General features: G+C 42.0%; 1 protein-coding gene across 3 annotated transcripts in view; it reads right to left on the bottom strand.

Annotated features, from left to right (window-relative positions):
• Positions 1-2160: 2160 nt before the first annotated feature.
• The window catches only part of ccdc88c (coiled-coil and HOOK domain protein 88C), a 46897-nt gene continuing 23058 nt past the window's right edge, over positions 2161-25999 (bottom strand). Inside the window, exons 17-31 of one of the 3 annotated variants that reach the window (XM_078277800.1) lie at positions 25823-25950; positions 25565-25706; positions 25363-25473; positions 24844-25005; positions 24424-24701; positions 21879-22022; positions 21425-21611; positions 21105-21250; positions 17544-17633; positions 17109-17407; positions 11636-11725; positions 10680-10790; positions 10458-10592; positions 10143-10381; positions 2161-5527 (exon numbers count right to left, since the gene is read on the bottom strand). In XM_078277800.1, the coding sequence (XP_078133926.1) occupies positions 4754-5527; positions 10143-10381; positions 10458-10592; positions 10680-10790; positions 11636-11725; positions 17109-17407; positions 17544-17633; positions 21105-21250; positions 21425-21611; positions 21879-22022; positions 24424-24701; positions 24844-25005; positions 25363-25473; positions 25565-25706; positions 25823-25950 (3036 nt within the window). In that variant the 3' untranslated portion in view covers positions 2161-4753. Of the gene's footprint in view, positions 5528-10142; positions 10382-10457; positions 10593-10679; positions 10791-11635; positions 11726-13606; positions 13853-17108; positions 17408-17543; positions 17634-21104; positions 21251-21424; positions 21612-21878; positions 22023-24423; positions 24702-24843; positions 25006-25362; positions 25474-25564; positions 25707-25822; positions 25951-25999 lie in introns of those variants that run through there. The other 2 variants (XM_078277801.1, XM_078277803.1) reach the window with 2 other exon arrangements.

The raw sequence follows: 25999 nt of genomic DNA, 5'->3' as shown, positions 1-25999 counted from the left end.
GTCAGATGGCACAGAACTGTGTTAAGTGAGACAAAATGAAGTTCAAGTTTACAAATCTTTATTACCAAAAAAGCTTTTGGTTGAAATATCAACCCGTTTCTACTGAATCAAATTAGTAGCCTTTTTTAACAGTAGTCACATCACAGCAGTCAGCAATACTCATAAAGTGAACTAAAGTAGGAGTTATTCCAGTTACAGCAGGAAATGTCAGTGACGTCAGCTGTCCTCACCTTCTGCTTTCACTTCTCGTGTGTGACGCTGATCATCCTACAGCTATTTGTATTCATCTGGTGCTGAGAGCCACAGACGGACGACACCAAGTTTTAAGGAAATCAGGTTCACAGTCTTGCTGATGGTTTTGGTGTTGTTGCTATTAACATTAAGCAGGTAAGCTGACCAATAGGAACAATCAACCCCCAAACTGGTGTATTGGGAAGGGAATAATGGGACATTTACACAGTTGGACAGACACAGGTAGACAGGCAGGCAGACAGACGAGTAGACACACAGACACACACTTTTCAGAAAGCCAATAACGGTAATAATGTGAAACACAAGTGTGTGATGGTGTCGTTTCATAGAAAAAAAAGATTGTTTCTGGGAATGCAATATGTTTTTCTATTGAGGTCAGCAACCTGAAAACACACACACACACACACACACACACACACACACACTCTCTCTCTTTGGGAACCAATAATGCAGAGATGCTTTAAAAAAAGTATACTAAGCAGCATTTTTCAAAAAAAAAAAAAAATCCCCACAATGTATAGACTCATAAAAATAACCCCTCTCAATCATCACTTATGACTAGAAGTGTGTGGCAGTGTCTGTATCTACAGAGACCCTGCTCTCGGTCTGTATATTCTTATTTTGCTGTGTGATCAGGACGTTTCTGGGCGTCAACAATAGTCTTTGGGCCCTGCGTGGTCATGCAACCCCCAGCCAATAACAGCGTGCAGGGTGTCCCGCCTGTTTGCGCTGCGAATGTTTGACAGACACACACGCAAACACATAGGATAAAGCTCTGTATTCACACAACATCCGGCACCTTCCCACAGGGGTTGTATGAAGGTGTAGGTGTTTATTAGTGCTTTAGAACATAACCGCTGTAAAACAATCAGAAAAAAAGCATTGTATTCCTCCGATTCATAGCTTTGTTCGGGTCGGCTCCCTTTCTCAATTCACTCCCTAGCTCTCTCGACCATTGCTGCTCTCTCCCCCTCTCTCCTTTAAATGCTGCATGTTTCCAAACACCAACCAACAACTGCTGCTCAGTAGACCCTAAAGTGCATCAACTTTAAAAAGTGACATTAAAAAGCCAACACACACCAAGCCAAAAACAGGTGAATAGACAGGTTGCAGTACTGACAGCATCAACCTACAGTGTATCATATCATGTCACTTCATCTACTAACGTGACCTCACTAGCAGAATGTTTAAAGTATTTTTTTTTTTTAAATCTACAAATCTTGGAACCACATGACGTTAACCAGTTTACAGGAATTGATCTGGATTTGCTTTTTGGGATCAACAAACATTTTGAAGGTGAAGTTCCAGAAGATTTTACAAAAAGTATCCCAAGTCTTCTAATATTTGCCCAGTTTATAAAATCTAAAAGGCATGTACAAATGTTACAGGTAGAATAATTTAGCTTGTTGCATATTGACATGTGCTTTTTGTTTCAAAAGGTGAGCGGAAAGGTTAGTGATGGATTCCAGTCAAATCTTCATTTTCACAACTCCAGTGTTACATCTTCCTCCTCCTCCTCCTCATCATCATCGTCGTCATTCTAGTGCTTTTAGGAATGGCTTTGTCGTCAGTCATTAATAATGCAGGAGGAACAGGTTTCTATTTACAAACAGCAGTGCAGACACACTGTCTGTTGATCAGCATAATTAGCATGAGATCAATTATTTTCATTAACATAATCGGTCTCCACGGCATAATTTCATTAATTACCTCCACCTCTTTATCTTCCTCTTCTCTCTGATTAATGGGCTTGAAAGAATACACCGAGTATTTGTAAATTCCCCCAACAGTCATCTACAAGTGATGACAACACTCATACAAAAATCATTCATGTGTCTCCAGTTGAATCTTCTCGTTGACTAGTGAATATTTACATGTCATGTTTTGAGTCTCAGACAGGAAGACGAGTGATAGTATTGGGTTGTTTATTCTTAATCCTAAGGTCTTATAGTGTGTGATGCTGCATGAATCCTGGGACTTAACTGTGTGCGTGCGTGTGTGTGTGTGTGTTGAGTGTGTGCGATTTAGACACATTTTAGTTAAATGTAAAAGTGAAAAAGACTAAAAACTATTACTCTCGCTTAAGAGAGTGCTCTTAGTAAGGTAAACAGGACGTGTGTTTAATATCTCTCTCCGTGTGTATTTAACCTCCTGCTGCTGTCTTAGTGGTGATTGCATTCAAATCAGTGAGCAGCATTATAAAAATGTTGCATCAGAACTAGTAAGATTACTGTTGTGACTAGACTGAACGGACCTTAAGCTTCTGTGTTATCCAACATAATTAGAGCATATGCTAGTGAAAAATGTTAGCATGGTGCACCAAAGTCAGAGAGTCACCAGAGAAATTTAGAACACAATCAGTGCAGTTTCCCGTCTACCAAACACTAGAGGCCTGTACTACGAATCAAGATCAACATGCCCTGGGTTTATTTCAGTTACCCGGCTTCACCTAACCTAACAACCGCGGTCCCGCATAAGCTGTGTCCCGACGGTGGTTAACGACTAGTTCACTCAAGCCAGGGTCTCCCAATCCAGCGGCGTGCGCGTTCCCATAAAAGAGGCGGTGTTTGCACAGCACGACCAATCGCAAACATCTACCAGAGCCGCGTATTTTACATAAGAAGAGCAAACTATAATTCTACATAAATATGAAGAACACAGACACGGTTTTACAGGCAAAACGCAAGTACAATCGCCGCTGCTTCCTAAAACAGGAAGCAGCGGAACACCTAACCTGCTCCCGAGCAGGTTAGGTGTTCAGCATAAGTTACCACGGCGATTTAACCCGGTAACAAGTGATCCACCGTCGCGATACACTAAACCCTGGGTTGAACCTGAAGTTACCTCGTTAACGCCAAATCTTGCTTCGTAGTACAGGCCTCGGGTGCATTCAGTTATTCTAAAACCAAACTACTGCCAATTCTAATTCATTACATGCAAACTATCCAGATCACAGCGAGTCTGGATTCAGCCTGAATCTCTCTCTCTCTCTCTCTGTTGTGTTGGCTAACTTAGCGTGCAGCAGTACACCCTACCAAAACACAGTGGTTTACCCAGTGGTGTGTATGTGTGTGTGTGTGTGTGTGTGCGTGTGTGTGCGCGTGTGTGTGTGTGTGTGTGCGTGCGTGTGTGTGTGTGAATTAAGTCCAGCTCAATGGTTAGCGAAGCCACAACCAAGCCCCTCAAGGACAATTCCTCTGTGTCTGTATATATCATTATATATGAAGGTTTGTGTGTGTGTGTGTGTGCGTGAAACTAGTGTTGGCTCGGGCCGAGCAACATTTCCAGTAAAGTGTCAGAGTGTTGCATGCTGGGACAGAATCTAAAGATGGAGGGAGAAAGACTGTAATTTAACTGGGAGGAGCCCCTCCATCTCTGCCCTGTTTACCTATCTGTCCTCCCGTCACTCCATCTATCTCTATATCTGTCTTTCCCTCTGTCCACAACTCTCCATCTCAACATCCCTCCGTTTATTGCTTGCTCTTTGCTTAAATCACTCCATTTCCTTCCCTTCTCTCACCACTGTTTTACAGTGTTTGTTCTAGATAACAGAGGAGAGACGCAGGAGAAATCTGATACATTCAGTCGCTCTGGTGTTTGTGGTCGCCTTCACTTTAGTTCAATCACTCCTCTCTGTGATGGCTAATTCCTGGCGTACAGTTCTACAGAATTGGTGCAATCTAGCAGGGCCAGACTGTGTATCTGGCCAAAACATCCACAATTCATTTTTTTTAAAACAGAAAATAATAGCAACACCGTTGAAAAAAAACCAAACTCTTTTGGTGGCTCCTTTGCCCCACAAAAAAACCCCTATCCTGTGGGCTGCGGCTGCTTGCTGGATCACAGTAAACATGGTGATAATAGAACAGCAGAGGCCAATGAATTCCAGCATTGTCCGAGACCATCTACAGTGTTGTGGTGTTCATGTCTAAATCCTTAAAAAAATATAAACACCATCAATGACTGAGCTCAAATCTATATTGCACCCCCTCAGATGAGAGAGTCATCCTGTGATGAAAAATGGTGAGAGGAAACTGACTGTGCAGATCCAGAACTTGAGGTGTGGCGTGATTGGTTGTGTGCAGCTGACATCCCTGGCAGCTTTAGAAAGCTTCCCGATAGACTGTTTTAATCAGCTGTTTAGGTGGCAGGTGGTGTACGGAATCAGGTTTCGGTCGTTGATCTACAAAAGTTTGCTCCGGAAAACACAAAATAAACTCACGACTCCTTCGTGTAGAGATGTGTAAGTGTTTCAATTTGGCTTTGCTCTCCAGGGTTTAGACTCATTTCCAGCTGATGTTGTATTTTAGCATAGCATAACCGTAGACTTTTAAGAGTTATAACATTTATCCACAATCAATAGAGCACAGTCCAGAGACTGATTACTTGTCTGGACCTGTAAAGCTCCAGTATTCATTCGGCCCCAGCAGACTGTAGTTTGAGTATTTGGTCCCCGTCTTTAGACACAGCCACATCCATAAACATCCATTAGTGTCAGTGTTTAGACACAGCCGTACTCATACCACACAGTCTGAGGGTCGTTGTTGGGGTCAGGGGAAGCAGGCGTGCTTTTTGGGCGTTCGATAGAGCCACACCTTGCACTCTCACTTTCTTTCTTTATGTGGGAGGTGTCACCTTGTCGCCCCTCCCTTGACACCTCCTCATGCTCTGAGACTTCATCAGGCCGTTTGGCAGGCACAGCCCTGACAGGAGTTACCATGGCGACCTCTCCGCGATGGTGGTAGGAGGAGGATGAGGTGGGGCCGTTCCGAGAGACGGGAGTCCTCCCTCTCTCTCTTTCTCTCTCTGCGTATCGCTCCGATTGCAGATTGAGAGAGGACGAATGGTGAATCGGCGGATTTAGGAAGCTGCCATCTCCATGCTGATTGGTCGGACCAGCCAGCCGGGCAGAGAGCGGTCGTTCCCTCACACCGGCCCCTCCCCCTGGTCTCGGAACAACCACATCTGATTGGCCTTCATTTCCACGGAAACTGTCTGGTCCATTGGAGCGCAGCAAATCAGATGAGGCCAGGCTGAAAGTCCTGCTCAGTGACTGGCTAGTTCTCTGGGTGACAGGCATGCCTGAGGCCGGGGATTGGCCTACAGGCTGGCGGGGCGAGGGCTTGACGCTCTGACCTGGCCTCTGGTTAGATGACTGTACAGTGGGCGTGACATAGCTGGTGGGAGTCACCTGATCTCTGCCAGCTGGAACCGAGGGGGCGGGACTTCTGGTGAAATAGTCCGCCATCAAGTCCTCCCTGCTTCCTGTAGACACCTTTATGAACAAAAACAAAAATTAAAAAGAATAAATAGGGGACATTGTGTAGAGTTTTAAAAAGGTATTCCGATGATACAATTACTAATTAATTACCTGTTAAAAAATGTCGGCAGTAACCTAATCCAATGGTTCTTAAAAAAATTATTAAAATGCATGTATTTACTATTATTGATTCTGTATTCCTGTTGCGCTTTTTGAGCAAGCGCTATAACAACAATTATTTCTGACAGAAAGGATGAATTCCCATGTGTCTCGCGTACATTGAAAAGTCTGTTGTTGATTATTGTGAAACCTGTGATGTAAGGGTGGGAGTCAGTGTTTATCACATCCATTTCATATATTGATTTAAACTTGGTATCGTTATCCGAATCAGGAAGTCATAGGAATGTGCGCTTTTTAGAGGCAACTATGAAGGCCTCTCCCTCTCTGTGGGATCAACAAGAATTATTATGGGTGTTGCAGTACTTTTTGTAAAACAGGATGTCTGTTTGGACTCAACAGATGACAAGTTAGATGTTCAGTGACTTCAAGCAGTATTCTCACGCCGAATTCACGTGTCTGGCTCAGTCTGTACATATGTAGATGACAGGTTGGAATGAAACATCTGATTTGTAGGCAGGAGTCTGCCTCAGTTAGAACAGTTAGATTAGAGGTGAAAAGAAGTACGCTCATAAAAATGGACAATGACTAATAAATACGCGCCAGATGCTCAGTCAGAAAACATGCCTTCATGGCCCAGATGTTTGATCTGCTCTGCAGTGATACTTATCATTGGCAGATTTAATTGCATTTATTAGGAATGACTAAAGGCCCGCATACCTCAAATGCGCAACTCTATGATGAGACAAGGTATGCTCTCGAACTGAACATGTGTCATGGTTTCTTTCTTTGTGTGCGGTGCTAGATGTAGGTTGCAAAATTCTGTGCATAACTCAGCGGGTTCAGAGAGTATAAAGTACTTTCCCTCAAAGTTGGACAGCAGCATCATACCAGAATAAGTCTGTATGAAAATAGAAAAATAAAATGAAATACAACCACACAGGAGACACCAAACCAGTGTTGCCAACTTAGCGACTTTTCAGACCCCCTTGGCGACTTTTTTTTTTTTACAAAAAAGCGACTCATCTGGCGACTTTCTGTAGAAAAGTGGCCAGTATTGTCCAGCGGGCACGCAAGGTATTTCTCTCCTGTGGCCGCCAAAACAGTCTCCTCTCTCTTCTGTTCTGTGACTCACTGCGGAGCAGAGGAGCAGCCCCTCCCCTCATGTGCAGCAGCAGTGCGCAGGCAGGTAGAAATGGGAGAAGGGACAGGGTGCGGGGGCCTGTGTAGGTACGAGAGACAGCGGGACGCGACGGGAGAAAGACGCCGCTGAGCTGGCCTGGCCCTGGGCAAGCCAGCCTTCTTTAAGAATTCTTTATCGATCTTTTTCCCTCCCTTTGTAGAATTTCTTTTTTTACTTCAAAGATAGGCTACCTAAGTAATAATGATAAGGTAAAATAAATGATTTATTAAATTTGTGATTATTTGGCTAAAGATTTCTATTTCTTTCTATCTACCTTGCTGACACAATCACTAAGCTTTATGCAAATGATTGCGTATGATGTCATCTAGCTACTTTTAGCGACTTTTGGAGCTGGTGCTAGCTACTTTCATTGGAAAAGAGTTGGCAAACACTGCACCAAACCCCTCTCAGTCATTGTAGTTTATACTGAAACTACAATGACTACACCATTCTTACTCAGAATACACAGTCTGTTCAATTGAAAATTGACAGAAATAAAAGAATGAATGAATAAATAAATGCATTTGAGGATTGTTTGTGGAGTTAATACATAGATTCAGATTTTCCATTGGATTGTTTAGTTTTTCCCAGTCTCAAGTTGTGAATAAACATGGAAACTGTACTGTGCCTTTTATTATTCATATTTAAAATAGTCATATAGACTCCAAAGCCAAACCTTCAGAAATATACTGGAATTTCTAGACCCACGGTAAAATGTTTCACTGGCTCTTTTCTTTACTCTAAGATCTATGAAATAATGACCAAATAAGAAAAATAATTACTATCTCTTGCTGTCTGCCTTGAGATTAACTGCATGGTTTGCACCATACTGTATTTATTTAAATAAATAAAACTATTGCTGCTGGTTTTGTTTACACCATGAATATGCAGTACAGAATTTTTTTCAAGAAAATTATTTTAGTTTTCGGTTTTGTTCTCGTGGCTGTTTGTTCTCATGTCAGTTCATCTTTAGCCCCTGTTCAAGACGGCAAATGTTGCGCCTTTATTCCACCTCGCTGTCTGTATAAAAGTTACGAAGACAGAATGGGGGGACAGAGTTGTTCTGCCTTTCAGCCGGCAGCGGGCGTAGTCACAAAGCCTTAACAGAGCCGAATCAACGTCTATGTACGATATAAAGGACAGCCGGCATGGTGGGACTACATGCAGTAGTGATGCCCAAGTCGACCCACATACAATATCACCATGCATATTACCTTTTTTCAGTTTTTCACACATACAGTACATTATTCAAAGAATGTTAATAATGTATCATTGTTTCCACCAGCTGATCTAAAATGTATATATGTTTAAGGCTGATTCAGAATGATTCCATGACCTAAAAATTGAATTCCTTGTTCCTTCCTTGTTTTTTTCTTGGTGGGTGGCCAGTCCAAAATTGACTCCAGCTGGACTAAAAACAAACTGAATGTAATGAAATTGTGATTCACATTAAAAAAATAAAATAAAAAAAAAAACACATTTTGCCATTTTCTTTTTAGGTGAGTCATTTGTAATTTAACATAACATCCCCAGATCATTTATTATATTTCCTGACTTGACCTGTGCAGATGGCCCTCTGTAGAAAATCCATGACCAATGGGAACTCTGTAAAAATGATTGGTCTTGTGACAATTGTGCGTCACATCAGCTGAAGGATGGCGGACTAGCTGATCTAAGCTAACTTTTGCTCTGTTTGTTTAAATGTTTGGTGATTTTGCTTCTTATTAAACATCAAAATTGAAACCGTGGTAAAAGAAGCAGCAAATGCCTGACAAGCCAAAAGGAGAACAAGAAAATGAAGAAAGGAGATCTACAGATGACTTAAACCCAATCTGCAATCATGGACACACTGAGAAACCTGAGTAGGCAAATTACATGGAACAAGCTATGGGAAAGGCTCCGGCCAAACCTTTTGGAGAGACTGACAAAAACTTTCAACAGCTGCCCGACCGCTAAGAGGCACATTTTCAAACTATGAACAAACAGGTACTGTAGAATCGGATGTTAAAACGCTACACGCCAACGGAACAAGCAATTTAAACATGAAGCTTGAAATCTTGGAGACAAAACTCTTTACTAGAAGACAGGGGGAGAAGAGACAATGTGCTATTTTTTTAGATCAAATCATGGGGGATTGAGTATATTATATATATTATATTTGTCTGTCATATATGTCCCGTGAAGTTTATTCCTGTCTGTATACATATTTTATTTAATCAATACACATTTGATCACAAAAGATTTGTCTTGTCTCCCTGGTGAGTGTTTATTACTTACTGTGAGGCGGTTGTCTTTAACCCCTTTTGCCAAGTTAAAGCCACCACATTAAAGGCTTTTTTACGGTTCAGCGGAGGCTCCACGCAGAGCTTTCGCTGTAGCCTACGTAAGTGGCCTGATGTTTATACTTGTGCGCTGGTGTGTGCGTTGAGCCGGCGTGTGTGTGTGTGTGTGTGTGTGTGTGTGTGTGTGTGTGGGGAGTGGGTGATAGAGCGAGGGAGAAGTGAGAGAGTGACGGTGATTAGCTTTGGAGCGAGTACCGACTCTAGAGTCATAGTCCTCCTCATAGTCATAGTCCTACTGTTCTTTCTGACCCCGGTGGGGAATCTGGAGCAGGAAAAGTTAACCCTCTCCTTGATTTCATGTTGTTTATGGAGGAGAACCAGGAAATGAGTCGGGGGGAAATGCAACGCTACCCAGCCACGGCCGAGCGACGTGTAGTTACATTTTTCGAGACGTGCACGTCAGGCTACGGCGTAGGGTCCGGCGTAGACACAGAGGGGTCTGCAGGGGTACGCCGTTGATTCGACGCACAACCATAAAAAGGCATTAAGGGGTTAGATTTATCAAGCCGTTTGCGCCCGTTTCCTGTTCGCAAAGACTGACTTAACCGATGCGGGCTATTTACAAAAATGGGGGGACTTGGGTAAAATGGCAGATTGCCTGCCACATGAGACAAGTTGCGCTTTCAATATGCATTCGTGGGAGAGTCATGGGGAAAGTGGGAGTTCCACCCAAAAAGGTGGGAGGATACGCGTAAAGTGTGCCTAATTATATATTCCGCGGTATTTACAAAGACTGCCAGTAAGAGCGCGCCTCTATTCTGCGGGGGGAATTCTCCGCCTCTTAAAAGCAGGTCTACACCAGCTGTAAACAGCGAGGTGTACATAATAAAGTGGACACTGAGTGTATGTACGTTGTTATTTTAGTACATGAAAATTTATTTGACTGTTGTACTGTATTTAAGAGCTAAATATATTTCTAATGTGTGTAAATATATCAATTATGAGCATTGAAGTAAACCTTTTTACAATATATGCATATATTTCTTACCATAGGAGGTGACTTTAGGTTGCTCTCTTGCAGAAACTCTTCCAGCGACACCATCTCACTTCCTGGGGAAGATGGACGGGTCTTAGACCTAACCCCGCCTCCGCGCTGCGGTTGGGCCCTCTGCGGTGTGTGGTCGTATGGAAGGGTGGAACTACGTGACAGAGTCTGTTGTGATTGGCTGAGACCCATGACATCATCACTTGAGAGGCTGGCTGGGCGAGCCTGACGATCTGATGGGTCTAAGACGGTTACAAATATTAAATAACAGCAACAATTTTATTTATACAAATATTCTTACCGAAGAAACGCGCGTACCTCTGCAGTTGACAGGGGAGTTGGAGCTGGAGGTGTTGTGACTAAAGTCTGCTGACCCTGGGCGACCTCCCATGTTGCCATGTTGACCAAACACAGAGTCAGAGTTGTGGCGGGAGTCTTCATCAAATAACAGTCCTGAAATGTTTAGATATAAATAATCAAACACGCTCACATTCCTGCTGACTTCTGAATAACATCTTATGTATTAATAACTTGGCTTACCTCTGGGCCTGCGGCCGGGGCCTTGTCCCAGTCTGGAACTGGAGTTGTTAGTTAGACCCAATGAGGATGAATGATGGCTCGGAGTAGAGCTCAGAGCTTTATGGATCTGACCTGGGGGCGGGAAAAACTCAGAGGTTAGTCTGCCAGGAGCAAACCAATGTCTCATTTTTGCATAATTATTCATATTCAAAACTGACTTTTTCGCCTAATAATAAAATACATCTTTGCTTCCTTGATCATCATTATATACTGCATTTGATTATTTTTTTATTTAACCTTTATTTATACAGGTAATTGAGACACAGGGTCTCATTCTCAAGAGAGACATGCTGAGACCTGCTTGATATAAACTGATATAAATATCTCCTTTTATCTCAAATGCCGAAGCATTTATCAAAACCACAAGTATTTGTAAAAAGAAGCAATAGAAGACAACGGAAAGTACACATTGCTCTTCCCTTTCCTTTCCAGTGTCTCAATTTAGGTTTGCAAGAAAAATAAGACCAAACAGCCACTGTCAACACTAAATATGCCTGATAACGTAACAGGTTGAAATTTGTGGACTAAATGAAAATTAAAATGATTCCAGCTGCTAATTTCACATTAAATCCAAGCAGGTGGTTTACAACAATGTACAGGCTACCAGTCTTGTTTAGTTTACAAAAATTATACCAACTCAAAATGTATGTGAAAACATTTTCGTTGATATATTTCATTTATTTATTTCGAACAATCAACAATGTTGCAAGACAAAAAAAATGTAAAACCATAAAATAAAACACAAACAATCAGAATGTAACAACAAAAAACAAAACAAAAATAAAAAATATAAGAGGGATTAGTTCGAGAAGGAGCAGGCGGAAGCAAATAGCTTATTTGGTCCTGCCCCTTATTTCACAAAATCATATTATTACAAAGTAAATAAATATGCAAATACATATACAAATATTCATTACCTTGTCCATGTCCATCCTCTCCATCGACACTCTCACTGCTGCCTCCTGGAGTACTGCTACGATAAACACCCCAGCCTCTGTCAGTCAGACCTGCAGACCAATCAGAATGTTGTAAGGAACCATTCTGGACCTGGGTGGCATAGTATGAACATAAGATGTGTGGCGTGCGTAACATAAAGTAGCAAGAAAGCCAAGCAAGACATTAGGAATCCATTCATTGACACAGGCACACTGGAAGCTTACAAATAACTGTGATATCGGTTATTTTTCAGTGAATGCATCTCATTCTATTTAGACACGACTGGATACGTCTAATCAATTTCAAGGTACGGGGTAACTGACATCTCTGTGCGTCACAGTGAGTCATCTAAATGCCAAGCCAATGAAGGTGTGAACATGAATGCACCCACCAAAAACACAGCTTCTCTGATGCAAACTCCTGCCATGTGCCATCTTGAAAATAGAGGAAAAAAACATCTGAGCCAAACACTAAATCCCTGTAAATCGTTTTTGGCATTAAAAGGTTCAAATTAAAAACTGGACTATGCAATTTTACATGTAGCTTTTAGCAAACAACAATAACAGGTACCTGTTTAAGAGCTTCATTATGCAGACATTTTGTAAATTGCTATCTATTAACTAATAAGCTACTGGAAGTAGTGATGACAGTCAACCATTCCTAGTGAGCCCAAATTTCACTGGATGTAGCGTATATAACAGTTGCTCTCTGTTAAGAGTCTGCATCTTGCTTTCATAGTTATTATGCTCTTATAGTAATAGTCTTTCTAAAAGTAATATCAAAAATAGTAATTTTGCCAAAGTGGGGAAATCCATGATGCCTTAGTTATTGTAAATGAGTTAACTCTTTACCCGATATAAAGTGAGACTTTCCCCCTCTTTTACCACATCGGCATGTGCTTACTTCTTGTTTTACGTTGTGAAAAAATTAAATGCAATGTTTATCTTGGACATGCTGTAATGTAGAGAATATAAAGTGGAGTCATAAAGTCAGTGAACTGACACTGGTGTCTCTAAGCTAACACTAGCTAATATTAGCCATCATACGCTACTGGTCACAGCAGACCAAGTAAGGCTGTAAAGACAAAACTCCAGAGTGTTAAATACAGCATGTGTATACATGTTTTATTGTTTATAAATTAGCTTTTCATTTGTAGGAGAATGAAAGTATAATTGATTTCCTTTTTTTAAGTGACCGTCTCGCTTAAAGCTGATATGGTGTCTTGATTTTTTATCTTCGCCAGCGCAGCTTTAAAGATGCTGATGTTGGTGTAAAAGCCCATACATGCTTTTGACGCTTAAAATGCTCATTTCAGACAGAGGATGGATAGGCAAAGGGTTAATGCAAGTGACAGACAGAAGATGTTGATATAGGTTCTAGGTGACGAGTTTGCAGTAGCATGGTTGCTGCGATGAACTTTCACTGCTGACTGAATTAAGAGAAAACTCTGCAGCAAAGCTTTGTGAAGCGAACAGATCTATCTTCAACTCACAGCTCAGAACGGACCGAAATCTGCTCTTATGACAGAAATCAATCTTCACCAAGACACCAGATTAAAAACAATAAGTGAGGTGACAGCACACAGGCACACAAACACACAATTATTATTTAGTGAGATACTAATCAAAAATAAACAACTCTTGCAAGACATGCAGATATATGCAGGCAAGCCTGGCGTGCTTAGAAACCTGTACATGTGCACACACGTTCTCACACATACATAAACCATCTATACATGTGCGTACTTACTACTTACTAGAAATACTGGCTGGCTCACACCCGCAAAGCACCCGTTTGTGTGTATCTGTATGCTTGAGGAGTGTGTCATTTGTGACTGCATTAGTGTTTATGAAGTGCATGCATGTATGATTTGTGCATTTTTGTGTGAAGTACTGAACATCACACTGATGAGTGTTGTTGAAATGTCTGATGTGGAGGTGGCAGTGAAGATGATGATGATGATGATGTGTGTGGTTAAAAAGGATGATGATGAGGAGGACTTTAGAATTTGCCGTTGGCTGAGATTGGCTGGCTAGTGAAGACGTCAGCTGTGATGTCAGTGGAAGACCAGAATCGCAGTCTTCTAGTGAGAGAGAGGGAGGGACGGGAGGAGGAGGAGGAGGAGGAGGAGGAGGGGAGGAGGAGTTTTTCTTGACTTTTACTGCGGAGAAAACTGAAGCGTTTTGAGGTGTTGGGAGCTGAGATGGAGAGAGATAGGAGGGAGAGAAGGAGAAATGTAAAGAAAACGATGAAATAATGATAATGAGTAAATTAATAAAAAAACAGTTGATTAAGAAGTTATTATGTAATTGATAGAATGCAAAATTATAGATGTCATGCAAGAAAATCCATTAAAACAAGAAAACAAAAACCCATTGTCAAGTAAAATCATGCATCAGATTCAAGACTGACCTCAACTCACTCTGAATTTACAAAGCATGACTATTGGTCCAAAGCTCAGTGCACAGGAAATGGCAGATAACAAATGTTGGCATACCTCTGGCCTACAGTATATTGTCTCACGACAGCAAGACATATGAAGATGTATAGTAATAGGCAAGATTTATTGTTTATGGTTCAATGTATCTCCTTAAATAAGATGAATGACAACTTCCACATGCCAGTGGAATTCAATTTAAAAGCCAGTAAGAGTGAATTGAGCTCAGCCATGAGTCGAATTCCATCTAAGAGAAGAGCACTAAAACAGAAAACCCAAGGAAATAGAATCATAAACAAAGAACCATGGATATATGAAGAGAACTGGATACAGCGTTCGAGGCGGAGCCCTGTTCATTCCAATAAGAGAAGTTGCTCGGAGGCGCATGAAGCCAAAAAAATCCAACTGCCGTGTATAAAATTACCCGGATGATCCACACTGCTGGGGCCCATAGAGAAGGCACGCTAGAGACTTCTGCCGGCCGAGTCGGCTACTTCTGGTTAAGCGCTCCGCCACCTTACATAGGGATAACATTATGTAATCTTCTAGACTTTCCAAATGTTATTGGACCGAATGGATCAAATTCTGATAGCGAAACGAGTCACTTTGCGGGGTTGTGACAATTTATCCACTGATTTACAGACGTCTCTTTCACCATTTAAGTCAATGGGGAAAACTATTTTTTGGCCCCATGGCATCACGCGACGGATCCGGAAGCTGTAATTTCACAGTTTGGCCACTATGTCAAACCGGCTTCAAAGCCTACCGCCCTTCCTGTGGGCCTGATTAGAACCCAGTTCTAGTATTGGGAAAAAATGATGAAAAGTATTCATCAGGTCCTACAGTTGGTTCTGTAACTTCTTTGTATGCGTAAATACAAAGCAATGTCTACTTGCGACCCCTTGTCGCAAGTTGGATTGAAGATATTTTGATGTACGAGTTTAACTATATACCGCTGTGAAACATACTGACAGCAACGATACCGTAACCACCATTGTTTCAGAGGGCACCATGTAAACAGTACTGTGCCCCAGTCTTCATTATTTCAGGTTTCGAGGGACTGCAGATGTAAATTAGCGAAAGGCTAAATCTGGTGCAATGCATCAAATGGTCACATTTATGTTTTAATTGCACATTGTCCCTTTTATAAATAAACTGAAACTGAAGTTGTGTTTAGCGTCCTTTAACCAGACAAAAAAAGGTAGAGCAGGGCAAGTGAAGTCAGCCCTAGTTATCTAGCTTTACGGCCACGGCTTGCTGTGAAAACATTTGCTAGTTGACCTACTGAAGCGTGGCCAGTTTGTGTTGTTGAGTTATAACGTGAGAGAGGACACATTTTATCTGTCTGACAAATAGGATCACGCACATTACCATCTTCCTCAGGGTCAGCTTCAGCTCTGCCCGTGGAAAGGGTTTTTATTTCAGTTTTGGAGGAAAACCAAAAATATGCAAGTGTGTAATTAATGCAATAGAAACCTACTTTAGAACATTCAATAATACCTCTGTGTACTTTTAGTATTTCTACTGTAGGATCGGAGCCTTGTTAATATGGAAACACAGCAGAGAACAGATACAGTGGATGTTAATAGATAGAACAGAGGTGTAAAGAAACTGTCAGAAATTCAGCCAGTCAGTTATGTGCTGGTCAACAGTGCCCTCTATAGGAGCAGATAGGGAGGTGCGTCTGATCACAAGTCACCATGTTCCATCAGCTTTGTGTTTTAGGAACCAAAAAATTAGCAAGACAATGTACTTGATATATGCTGTATGTGCATTTCCTAATAAAACACTTTATTTATACAGTTCCTCTCTATCATATTCCATGAAGATCACACCATAGACAATTTCTCTCAGATGTCAATATTAAACAAACTTGTAAATGGGTCTTTGACGGGGAAGTTCTGAGGGTCCTGAGATTAAAAAAAAAGACCATCACCAGACATCTGCTGGTGATGAATGCTGTATAAAGAGGGGTTTGTGCTGCACCCACCCTCTGGAACGCCCTCCCCGACCACATCAAACAGTCAAGCACCCTACCATCCTTCAAACAGGCCCTCAAAACTCACCTCTTCCAACTTGCTTTTTCCCGGTAACAGACTTTCCCAGTTGTTCCCTCCTTTTCATTGCCCACCTCTCTTGCTTTGCCTCTGCTTGTCCATGCACCTATGTGTTTTCTTTTCTTTTGTCTGTTATGTAACCTTGTCTATGTCATACCTGCAAACTCAGAAGAGCTGAAAAAGGTGACCCCCCCGAGAAGAAAATAAAGGAGAAACACAACATTTTCCTGGTGCTAAAACGATACTATATATATTTAAAAAAAGGAGCATCTTGTTCAATTGTATTTGTCTGCTCAAAAATATAAAACAATAAAAAGTTGATCTACCAAAAAAAAAAAAGGGAGCCCAAAACAACAGTCGGAGACATTAAAGAACGGCTTGTGTATTGCTAAGGCCACAGGGTCAAAATTAAATGATTTATTAAAAATTGAATAACAATAACTTATTGCACCAGTAAATTCCTGTTAAATGACAAAAACAACCAGTGGATGGGAAAAGGGTATTTTACAACAACTTTGAATGCAGCACGAGGCTGGCAAGGCGAATTTCAAGTGAACGCAACATCTGTGTTGTTTTTCAGACAACGGCAGCTACAGACTGTTGGAATCCTCTCCAGTGAAATACAGACACACTTTTACACCGTTTAGCTGTCTGCATTTTAACCGTGTTTACTCCAGCTGCTGGCTAACGGTAGGCTAACGTTAGCTGCTGTCAGGTGTAGTGTTGACCAGCGTCCCGTGCGGCAATGTTTCCAGTTCCCTCTAACGTCCATTTTCGGAGCATCAGAGAGAAGCGGTCCCCCACCCCAAATAAAAACTCTTCGGATCTACATGATTCACGTGGATGACATTTTTTCACTGTATGTAACCAAAACTGTAACGCGTCTGAGTGTTTAGAAAAGCGCTATAAAAAATAAATGTATTATTATTATTATTTTTGGATGTGTGTGAGTGTTCTTACCTCGGCTGATGGGCGTGAGCGCTGGACTCTGGGGTCCCAGGCTGGTGCTGGCGGTGTGGTTGTTATGGATACTGTGGGCATGGCCGCTGTCCTGCGTGTCACTTGCTGTGCGCTGGGGAAGTGGTGGTGGGGTTTCAGGAGGGAGGAGGGGAGGTGGGGAAGGTAGCGGGATGTCCGGGGCGCCCTTTGCATCTTTGCTTCCTTCCTTGTCACGGTCGGCCCCTCTGTCCCTGCTGCTGCTCTCCTTTCGAGGTTTGATCAGTTTGACCAAAGCTTTGGCTCCAGACCACTGACTCCTCCTGACAAGACACACAAACATGAACCAGTTATATTGGGCTGATACTGCAGAAACCTAGCAGAAAGTTGGCAAAACTACACCCAGCTATTCCATATCCTCTATAAAAAGAAAACTAATGGTGCTGATAAAAGTATTACTTTTTAGGTGTGGGGTCATAGAACTTGTACTGGTCCATGATCTTTTCTTCTAGTTTCTCTTTCTGACGACGAAGAGCGTTCAGCTTATCACTAGATGAAGAAAGACACAGAGGGAAAGAAACGCATTGCAATTTGTTATTCATCGCCTTGGTATACTTTAGTATGGGCAGGGCAATAATTCAATATGATAATTTATTGTCTTTCAATGGAATCATATCGTGATGAAATCATACATCGAGATATTGTGATATACAATAGTGTTGTCTAAATTGACAATAACAAGCACATACTGACTCAAATTTCTCAGAAGATCTGTTGTCAAACTTTGGAGGCAATATCATTTACCGTATTTTCCGCACTATAGGGCGCACTGGATTATAAGGCGCACTCTTAATGAATGGTCTATTTTCAAACTTTTTTCTTATATAAAGCGCACCGGACTATAAGGCGCATTAAGCAAAACACTGCAGGATCGGGACGTAGCCTAGCGACAGAATGTCAACAAATGATGTCGAAAGGAAACTCAAAGAAGGTATTTACAGCACTAAAAAAAAGCAAGGCAAGTTTGACATTTGGAAAAAGTTCTCAATTGTCAGGAAAACGAAACAAACAACCCCATGAATCTCTTTATTAATAGCCTACAAAATGACGTGTTTTCCCCTGCGGGACGGGAGAAGCCACAAAATCAATGCATTTCTATTATTGTGCGGGCATAAAAAGTTTTGCTGGTGCTGGACATACACATTGCGGGTGCGGGCGGCAGTGTAACACACACGTTGCGGGTGCGGGCGGTAATGGTCCGAAATTCAGCGGGAGCGGGATGAAGAAAACAGTCTCGCGCTGGGCTCTAAAGCACAGTAGGCCTATGTATTACTCCGCGACGCTCCTGACTACGGTATCTTGACAGAGCGCCGTGTACCACACAAAATCGCTCCGAGGTCAGTAAGCACAACCAGAATTAATCCATATATAAGACGCTCCGGATTATAAAGTGTCATTTTTTGAGAAAATTAAAGGCTTTTAAGTGCGCCCTATAGTGCGGAAAATCCGGTAATGAATTGCAGATTTGTTTTAACATCACGCTATTTTTGTTCATGCATGTAAACATAGTCAGTATATAGCTGGGGAAAAAATATTTACTTTTTCTCTATAATTTCACTTGAAACTGTTCAAACATTATTGATGATTATCTAAAATCTCATTGTAAAAGATATTTTGTGAACCCAACAATATAGTCGCAATATTGGTAGCGATGTATTTGGTCAAGAATATGGTGATATCTGATTATGACTATATCGCCCAGCCCTTACTTTAAGTCGCTTTTCCATTATGTGGTACCTGCTCGACTCGCCTCGGCTCTACTCTACTTTTTTGGTTTTCCATTACGAAAAAAAGTACCTGGTATCTGCTAACAGGTACTTTTTTTAGTACCAACTCAGTCGAGGTTCCAAGCGAGCTGAGGCGAGCCGAAAAGGTGACGTGAAAGCGACAGAGGGGGGTGTCCTGAACAAACCCGCCATTTTTAAATAGTTTAGCCAGCTGTGTTTTTTTTTGCTGCCTCCAGCTTCATTTGAAACTAAATGTGTCTTCTGGCTGTGGCAACAACAACACACCTTCTACGTTCTGTGTGTGTGTGTGTGTGTGTGTGTGTGTGTGTGTGTGTGTGTGTGTCGCGTTAGGTCACGGCAGTTTCCTGCAGCGCTGCTTGTTTTACAGTTCTGCGGAGGCTCCAGGCAGAGCTTTCACCATAGCCTACGTACACACATGGACGGCTCGACGCACGCACCAGCGCACAAGTATAAACATCAGGCCACTTACATAGCATACGGCGAAAGCTCTGCGTGGAGCCTCCACAGAACTGTAAAACAAGCTCAAGTGGCCTGATGTTTATACTTGTGCGCTGGTGTTTGCGTCGAGCCGGCATATAACGACCAGCCACGCTGCAATGGAAAACGGACGCACAGTGTGTCGAGGCGAGTCGAGCAGGTACCATGTAATGGAAAAACGCCTTTATCTTGTTTTTGGAAGCACCCAGTGAACATTTCATGACATTGCATTTATTTCTGAATTTATTCCCTGTATCTTTCCTATTGGTTAAGATCGCTTACATGACTAAGATCACGTGATTCAAACCAATAAGTGCATTCTACTTGTGACAGCAGTTTATTTCTAAGGTGAAATCATCTTTTTTTTTTTACCGTTCCTGCCCTGGGAAAGGCTTTGCTTGTAAGTTTGCCTTTTATTTATTTCTTAACTACTTTGCATAATGTATATGCTTGATGTACACGTTATGTTGATTGTAACATTGTACGGACGAAACGAGAACCGATGCTTCAGTACCAAGTCGAAGGCAAAATTCTGAAAACATGGCGGTACTCGTTTTTCTACAGTACTGCAATTAACGGGGAAGCAATTTTTCCGGACCTGACGGGGGCACCATATAAGGCTACAAATGTTCTAGTCTGCCGTTAAATGAAGAAGAACAAGAATGCCTACCAATACGGAAGAACTAGGAATAGTCCCTCATCTCCGTGCACACTCCGACGGCTTAGCGACGCAGTAAGGCCGGCTGCACACTGCCTGCGTGGTGTGAGCGTGGCGTTTCTGTTGCGTGGCGTTTTCTATGTCTTTGCACACAAGAAACGTGTCTGACGCGGCGCTGCCGCTGCTGCTAGCCTTGTCTGTACATATGTATGTTTCCCATTGATAAATATATACTGATTTGATTACAGCAAAGACAACGTCGGCAGTATTGACGGCAAAATAAGCTAGAGAATATTTTGTTCTGTACCGACAGGTGCAATATTTGAAAATCGATAATTATTTATTATTCTTTTTTTAAATGACATTTATATCTGCATTTATGTCAAAAACCTAGAGACTTTCAAACATCAAAATATCATTTATTAAATGTATTTGTGTCAAAATGACATATAAACATATATATATAAACTTATCCTATTCCATTTTGCCAAGAAACGCTTCCAACACGCTTGCGTATCGCGTGAAAAATAGGCGTCGGTATTATTTCTAGCATGTACGCGTTTTCGTTTTCTGAGACATGCGTGTCACGCAGGCAGTGTGCAAGCTCTAACCTGTTACCATGGGAGCCGAAATAAAAACGGACACGCCACGCAGCGGACACGCTCACGCCACGCAGGCAGTGTGCAGGAGCTCGAAGTCTCGGGCTGGATTAGGAATTACAGAATCTTGTTGTCTTTCCAGTTAGACATTAAAGTTGGCGTCTTCGTGTAAACAACCCTTTTTCGCCACGCTTGGTTGTTTTCTTCTGGTTTCACGCCAGCAGCGTGATAGAAACATCATCAACACGCCAACTCGATCGATGGGAATTCTCTGGACAACCGACTGGGCTCAATTGGACATTACACAGACTTTGTACCAGGGAGCTAAATGTTCATAGTCGTTTAGGGAGCGCCGGCCCAGGCCCGCGCGAAGCAGGCAGCCGTGGTAGTGCTGCTTTTTCTAATGGTACATAAAGTAGAGGTGTTTTATGGTGTAGTTTCAAGTGTTGTTTGTGTTACAGGTGTTGTGTGCAGTTACATGTATAGTTTCTGTTCCTGGTGATACAGCTCTTTGCTCTCCATGCTCCTCTCAAGCAGAGTGTGGTTCTGCTGACTCAGCAGGTTGATCTGACTCAGGAGGTGGTGGTTCTCCTCTTCCAGGTTCCCTTTCAGTCGACTCAACAGCTAAAGACACACGTAGGAGTCAGGTCAGGAAAGTAACAAAGAGACGGTGATCCAGACTCGTTCTCCAACGGGAAAGCTGAAGTGATTTAAAGTCAAACACTGCTGTGCTACAAGAAATATTTGCCACTTAATTGTCCCCACTGCCTCATGGTCAAATAAAATGGCCCAGTTTACCTCACAGTGGTTGTCTAGTTTGGTCATGGTTAGATCCAGGCCCTGGTGTTGCTCCATTAGCGAATCGTATCGCGCCATCCATCGACTCTCTTCCAGCTGGGAGGAGCTTAATGAGCTTTTGAGTTCATTCATGCGCTGCTGCAACACCTCACATTGCTCCGATTGCTGTGATTGGCTCTCTGTTATTCTAAAGGGGGAGATAGAAGAGAAAGAATACCAATATGAGGAAAGTCAAGTGATCAACTCTGGTAGTTTAATGTAGTTGACTGTGCTCCCAGGCTCCCAAAAGGTGCAATGTTAGATATGGAGATATGGCCAGAATTGAATGGGAAGAAGTAATAGTTTTGACATTATGTAAAAGATGTCTGCATTCTCTGGCACAGTCATTCAGCAAAACTATGGACAACAAACTATTTTTTTTGTTCATATCTAACAGTGTGTATAAATATTGTACCTGTCCACTTCTGTTTTTAGCTGTAGATTCTCTTGCTGTAGTAGCCGATTCTTTTGGATCTCATGGTTTAGTTCCTCCTTCTCCTTCCGACCATGCCCCTCCTGCTCCTCCCATTTCTCCTTCTGCTGCAGTAAAATACAATACCTGCAGACGGACAAAAAAAACTTGATTGGGACATCCTTGGTTTGGTATTTGTTAGAAAAAACGATGGTACTCCTCTTGTTTCTATTAATATTAAACTGTTCGCATAACAGCCAAAATATTGCTATGTATAAAAAAAGCTGCTGCTGTTGATCGTTACTCACTTTCTGTACTTTGAAATGAGTGACTTATCTTAACAGTATCACAACGATTTTGAACAAAATAGAAGAAAATACCCTGGAAACAAAACGGAACAAATAACTCCAGCAAATTCTACGAGTTGAGGAGGGTTGGGTTGTGGTTATATTATTCCAATGTGTTGGTGGATGGCCCTGTCACTGATCAATAATACTGTGACCTACAGCCACTGGTGGTTGTGAAACACAATATGTGTAAAAGCAGCCAATAATCAACAACAAACTAAGCTTGACTGTCGATATGTATGTCTCATATGACTCCATGCTTCCGTTTACATACTATAGAGCTTTCCTTTTTAACATTTTTGACAAGTATTAGCACAGCACCTGTATTAAAGACAGTGAAATGAAATATATATATATTTTCCAAGTTCTAATCCTGCACTCCTATTTGTATCCTGTTACATGCTAAAGATATGTTTAAACAAGACGAGGCTTTAATTAATTCAACAATGTAATCATGCTATTTCAACATTTTGATGTGTATTTAATGATAATTAGGTTTCGTCTCATGACAATTAGGAACCACAGCCACAAATGCTGGTCTTTAGGAGCCACAGGGTTTATTCATGAACAAACTAAAACCTACACTGAACATTTCTACCACCTCACAACTTTACTGTTTTTTTCTTCCCTGCTCTCTTCGCTGCACCGATGAATTCATGTTTTTAAACGTATAAACATTCACAGGGTTTTGCCTTGCCTTTGACGATTCTTTCGCTATCCAATCAAATTTCAAGCCTTTGATTTAAGCTTCAATGTATCACATTACAGATAAAGATGCTCTAATCGCCATGTCACACTGACTTTAGTCTCGCATTACCAGACCTTCCACCACAGCGCTGCAAAGGAGGGTCTGGCTAGTCCACACAGCATTCCGGGATGGGAGAAAAACGTCCAATCACAATCGACCTGGGCAGCGTTAAGCGCCGTACGGAGCCACGGCGCCTCTGAAAATTGCCTCGGGAAGGAACTTGTTTTGGTGGGACAAGGTTGTTTTAGTCGTGCAACAGAAAACTCAGATTGGACAGATAGTCTAGCTAGCTGTCTGGATTTACCCTGCAGAGATCTGAGGAGCAGTTAACCATAGTCCTTATCAGTGTTGGGGAAGTTACTTTTAAAAAGTAGTGTTTGCTCGTTACGTTACTTCTTAAAAAAGTAATCCGTTACTGTACTTAGTTACCCCCTATGGAAAGTAACTTTTTACATTACTCGTTACTTTTACGTTCATTTTAAAAGCAGGGGTCTCTGGCAGAGACTGAAGTTAATTATACAAAAACGATCTTTGACCATAACGCCAATCTCTGGTTTATCAGTGAAGGGTCTGAACTCCACTGCAGACTGGATTCTCTCCTCACAGAGTGACGGCTGATTCATTATGAATGAGTCCAGCGCGGGTTGAATGCACATCAGCAGGTCATCGGCGTTACACGGTGTTAGTGTATACTATGTAATGTCTGTATCGACTTGTACCGGTCGCGCAGCCACGATGGTCCATGCATTGTCGTAGACACATGCAGCCTCTTTTCTGGAAATCCTTGCGTGTCCGTGCAACCGACACAAGTCCACAGCGGTCCGCTCTCCACGGCATCCATCTGTGAGGTTGTCAGCTTTGTGTCTGCCTGGCTCAGAGCGCCGTCCAGCAAAAAGCCACAAAGCTTAAAATGCTCTCAAAAGTTAGCTTTGGCTGTTTCTCGCTTGTCATGATTCCTCTGCTACCAGCCTCTGTCACGCACCGTGTGGAGCATGTGAGCGCACGGCTGAGAAGGCAGTGTCGCTGTCAAATCTGTCCCTGGGAAAAGTAACGTTGCAACAAAAAAGTAGTTACGTTTGGGTGTAAGTAACACGTTACACCCAACACTGGTCCTCATAAATCCACCGGAGTTTAAAATTCCAACACAAAGAAGGTAGCCCAAGGTAACGGATATCCGGTCTAAATGAGTGAAATCCAGCGGAATTTCCTTTGCCAACGGAGAAATCCCGGAAGTGGAACGTCGTGGATATAGACTACTGTGACTCAAACAGAGGATTCAAGCTGCTTCCATTTAAAGATGATGATATGAGCTTGTTCTCTACATTTTCCTCAATGATAATTTTCTGGTCACGTGTTTACCTCACAGTGTCCACAGGGCTCTCCAAACTAAGAATTATCAAAGACTTTCTAGCTCTATACTGTTAGTAAGGTACTTCTTTTTTTTTTTACTTACTTGCTGTGCAGCGTCCTGTGTTCACTCTCTAGCGCCCTCTGCTTGCCTTTCAGTGCAGCGTGCTGACTGATCAGCTGCTCGTACTCGTGCGCTTGCCTTTCATGAACGCTCAGCAGGCGTTCATGGTCACTGAGCACGCTTTCCCTGCCTCGCCACGCCTCCTCGCGTTGTCTCTGCCACGACTCTACCTCCGACTCCAAGGCGGTGACTTGGCCCTGCAGCACAGCATTCTGGGCCATGAGAGATGCACTCTGGGAAGAGAGTGTGGAGTTCTCCACCTAAGACATAGTGAAATCCATCCATTAGAACAAAAAAAAAAAAAAATACATTATCTGGAGAAATATCGTAGAAATGATGTTACTGCCTCTTATTAGACCAGTTTTACAAAAATACTATGTCAGTGAATTGGATTTTGTTTACCTGTAGTTTTGCTGTCTGTGTGTGTAAGGCTGAATTCTGTTCCTGCAGGGTGGTGGTGTGTCGCTGCAGCGCCAACATCTGGTTGTTAAGAGAGGTGTTCTGGTTCTCCAGCTGTTTGAGCTGCCCCTTCAACAGACTACTCTCCATCTGCAAGGAGGCATTCTAGAGAGGACAATGACACCAAAATAATTAATAACTTAATCTACTAAAATAAAACATCAAATCAAGTGGTAAATAAGAGGCACATCAAGTAATTCATGTGACAATTATGTTCCAATGATTGTACAGATACTATTTTTATATACTAATTAATTGTGTGAAAAAGGTGAATTATGAAGGAATGAATGATAGGAAACTAAACATAAAAGAACATTAATTATGCTACATAACATACGGATAAACACTAAAAAGCAGAACAAGTTGTAAATATAAATGTATGTGATACCCAACCAATAAAAACAGAAACAGTAATATGAGACAATACTGCGAGGTTTTTATATATAAAAAGAAAAATCTTACATTCTTTTCAACATCAATTAGATAATCTTTGATTCGTAGCAGTTCAGCAGTGGCTGACCCTTGACCCCTGTCGCTTCCCGAGTGCTGCTGTGAGTTTTGGTTTTCTTCCCCCTGGAAAAAAAATAAAAGTTGTAACACTCTACAACACAATGCCTCCTAATCTGGAAAGATTTTCAGTAATAATTTGTATGCATGTCCTCACAGTGGCTAGCTCAGCACGTAACATAGTGTTGAGTGTGTTGCTTTGTTGTAGTTTCTTTTCTAGACAGGAGATTTTCTCCTCTTTAATCTTCATTGTCTGTTGGACAGTTTCCTCAAGCCGAGACTCCAGCAGCCTGTACCTGCTGGCATGTACAAAAAAGAATCAGTCAATCAATTGCCCTTCCGAGATTCATCTCTACACGTGAAATAATTTCAATCTGATTAGTAACCAAAATAACAGCACATTAGAGAGAACTACCTGTCCTCCAGTGTGTGCTCTTGCTGCAGTAATTTTTCTCTGTTCAGTCCGATCTTCTCCAGTTCTTGATTGAGTCTCTCTAACTCAACACTCTGCTGCTGAACACTCAGTTTCTCTGACACCAAGTCCTGCACACACAAAGATACACGACACACAGCTATGAAACTCATACACATC

Source organism: Sander vitreus, chromosome 20, assembly GCF_031162955.1.
Source record: "Sander vitreus isolate 19-12246 chromosome 20, sanVit1, whole genome shotgun sequence".
Taxonomy (NCBI): domain Eukaryota; kingdom Metazoa; phylum Chordata; class Actinopteri; order Perciformes; family Percidae; genus Sander; species Sander vitreus.
Note: the sequence above shows the minus strand (reverse complement) of the source record. Positions and strands in the feature narration are given on the sequence as shown.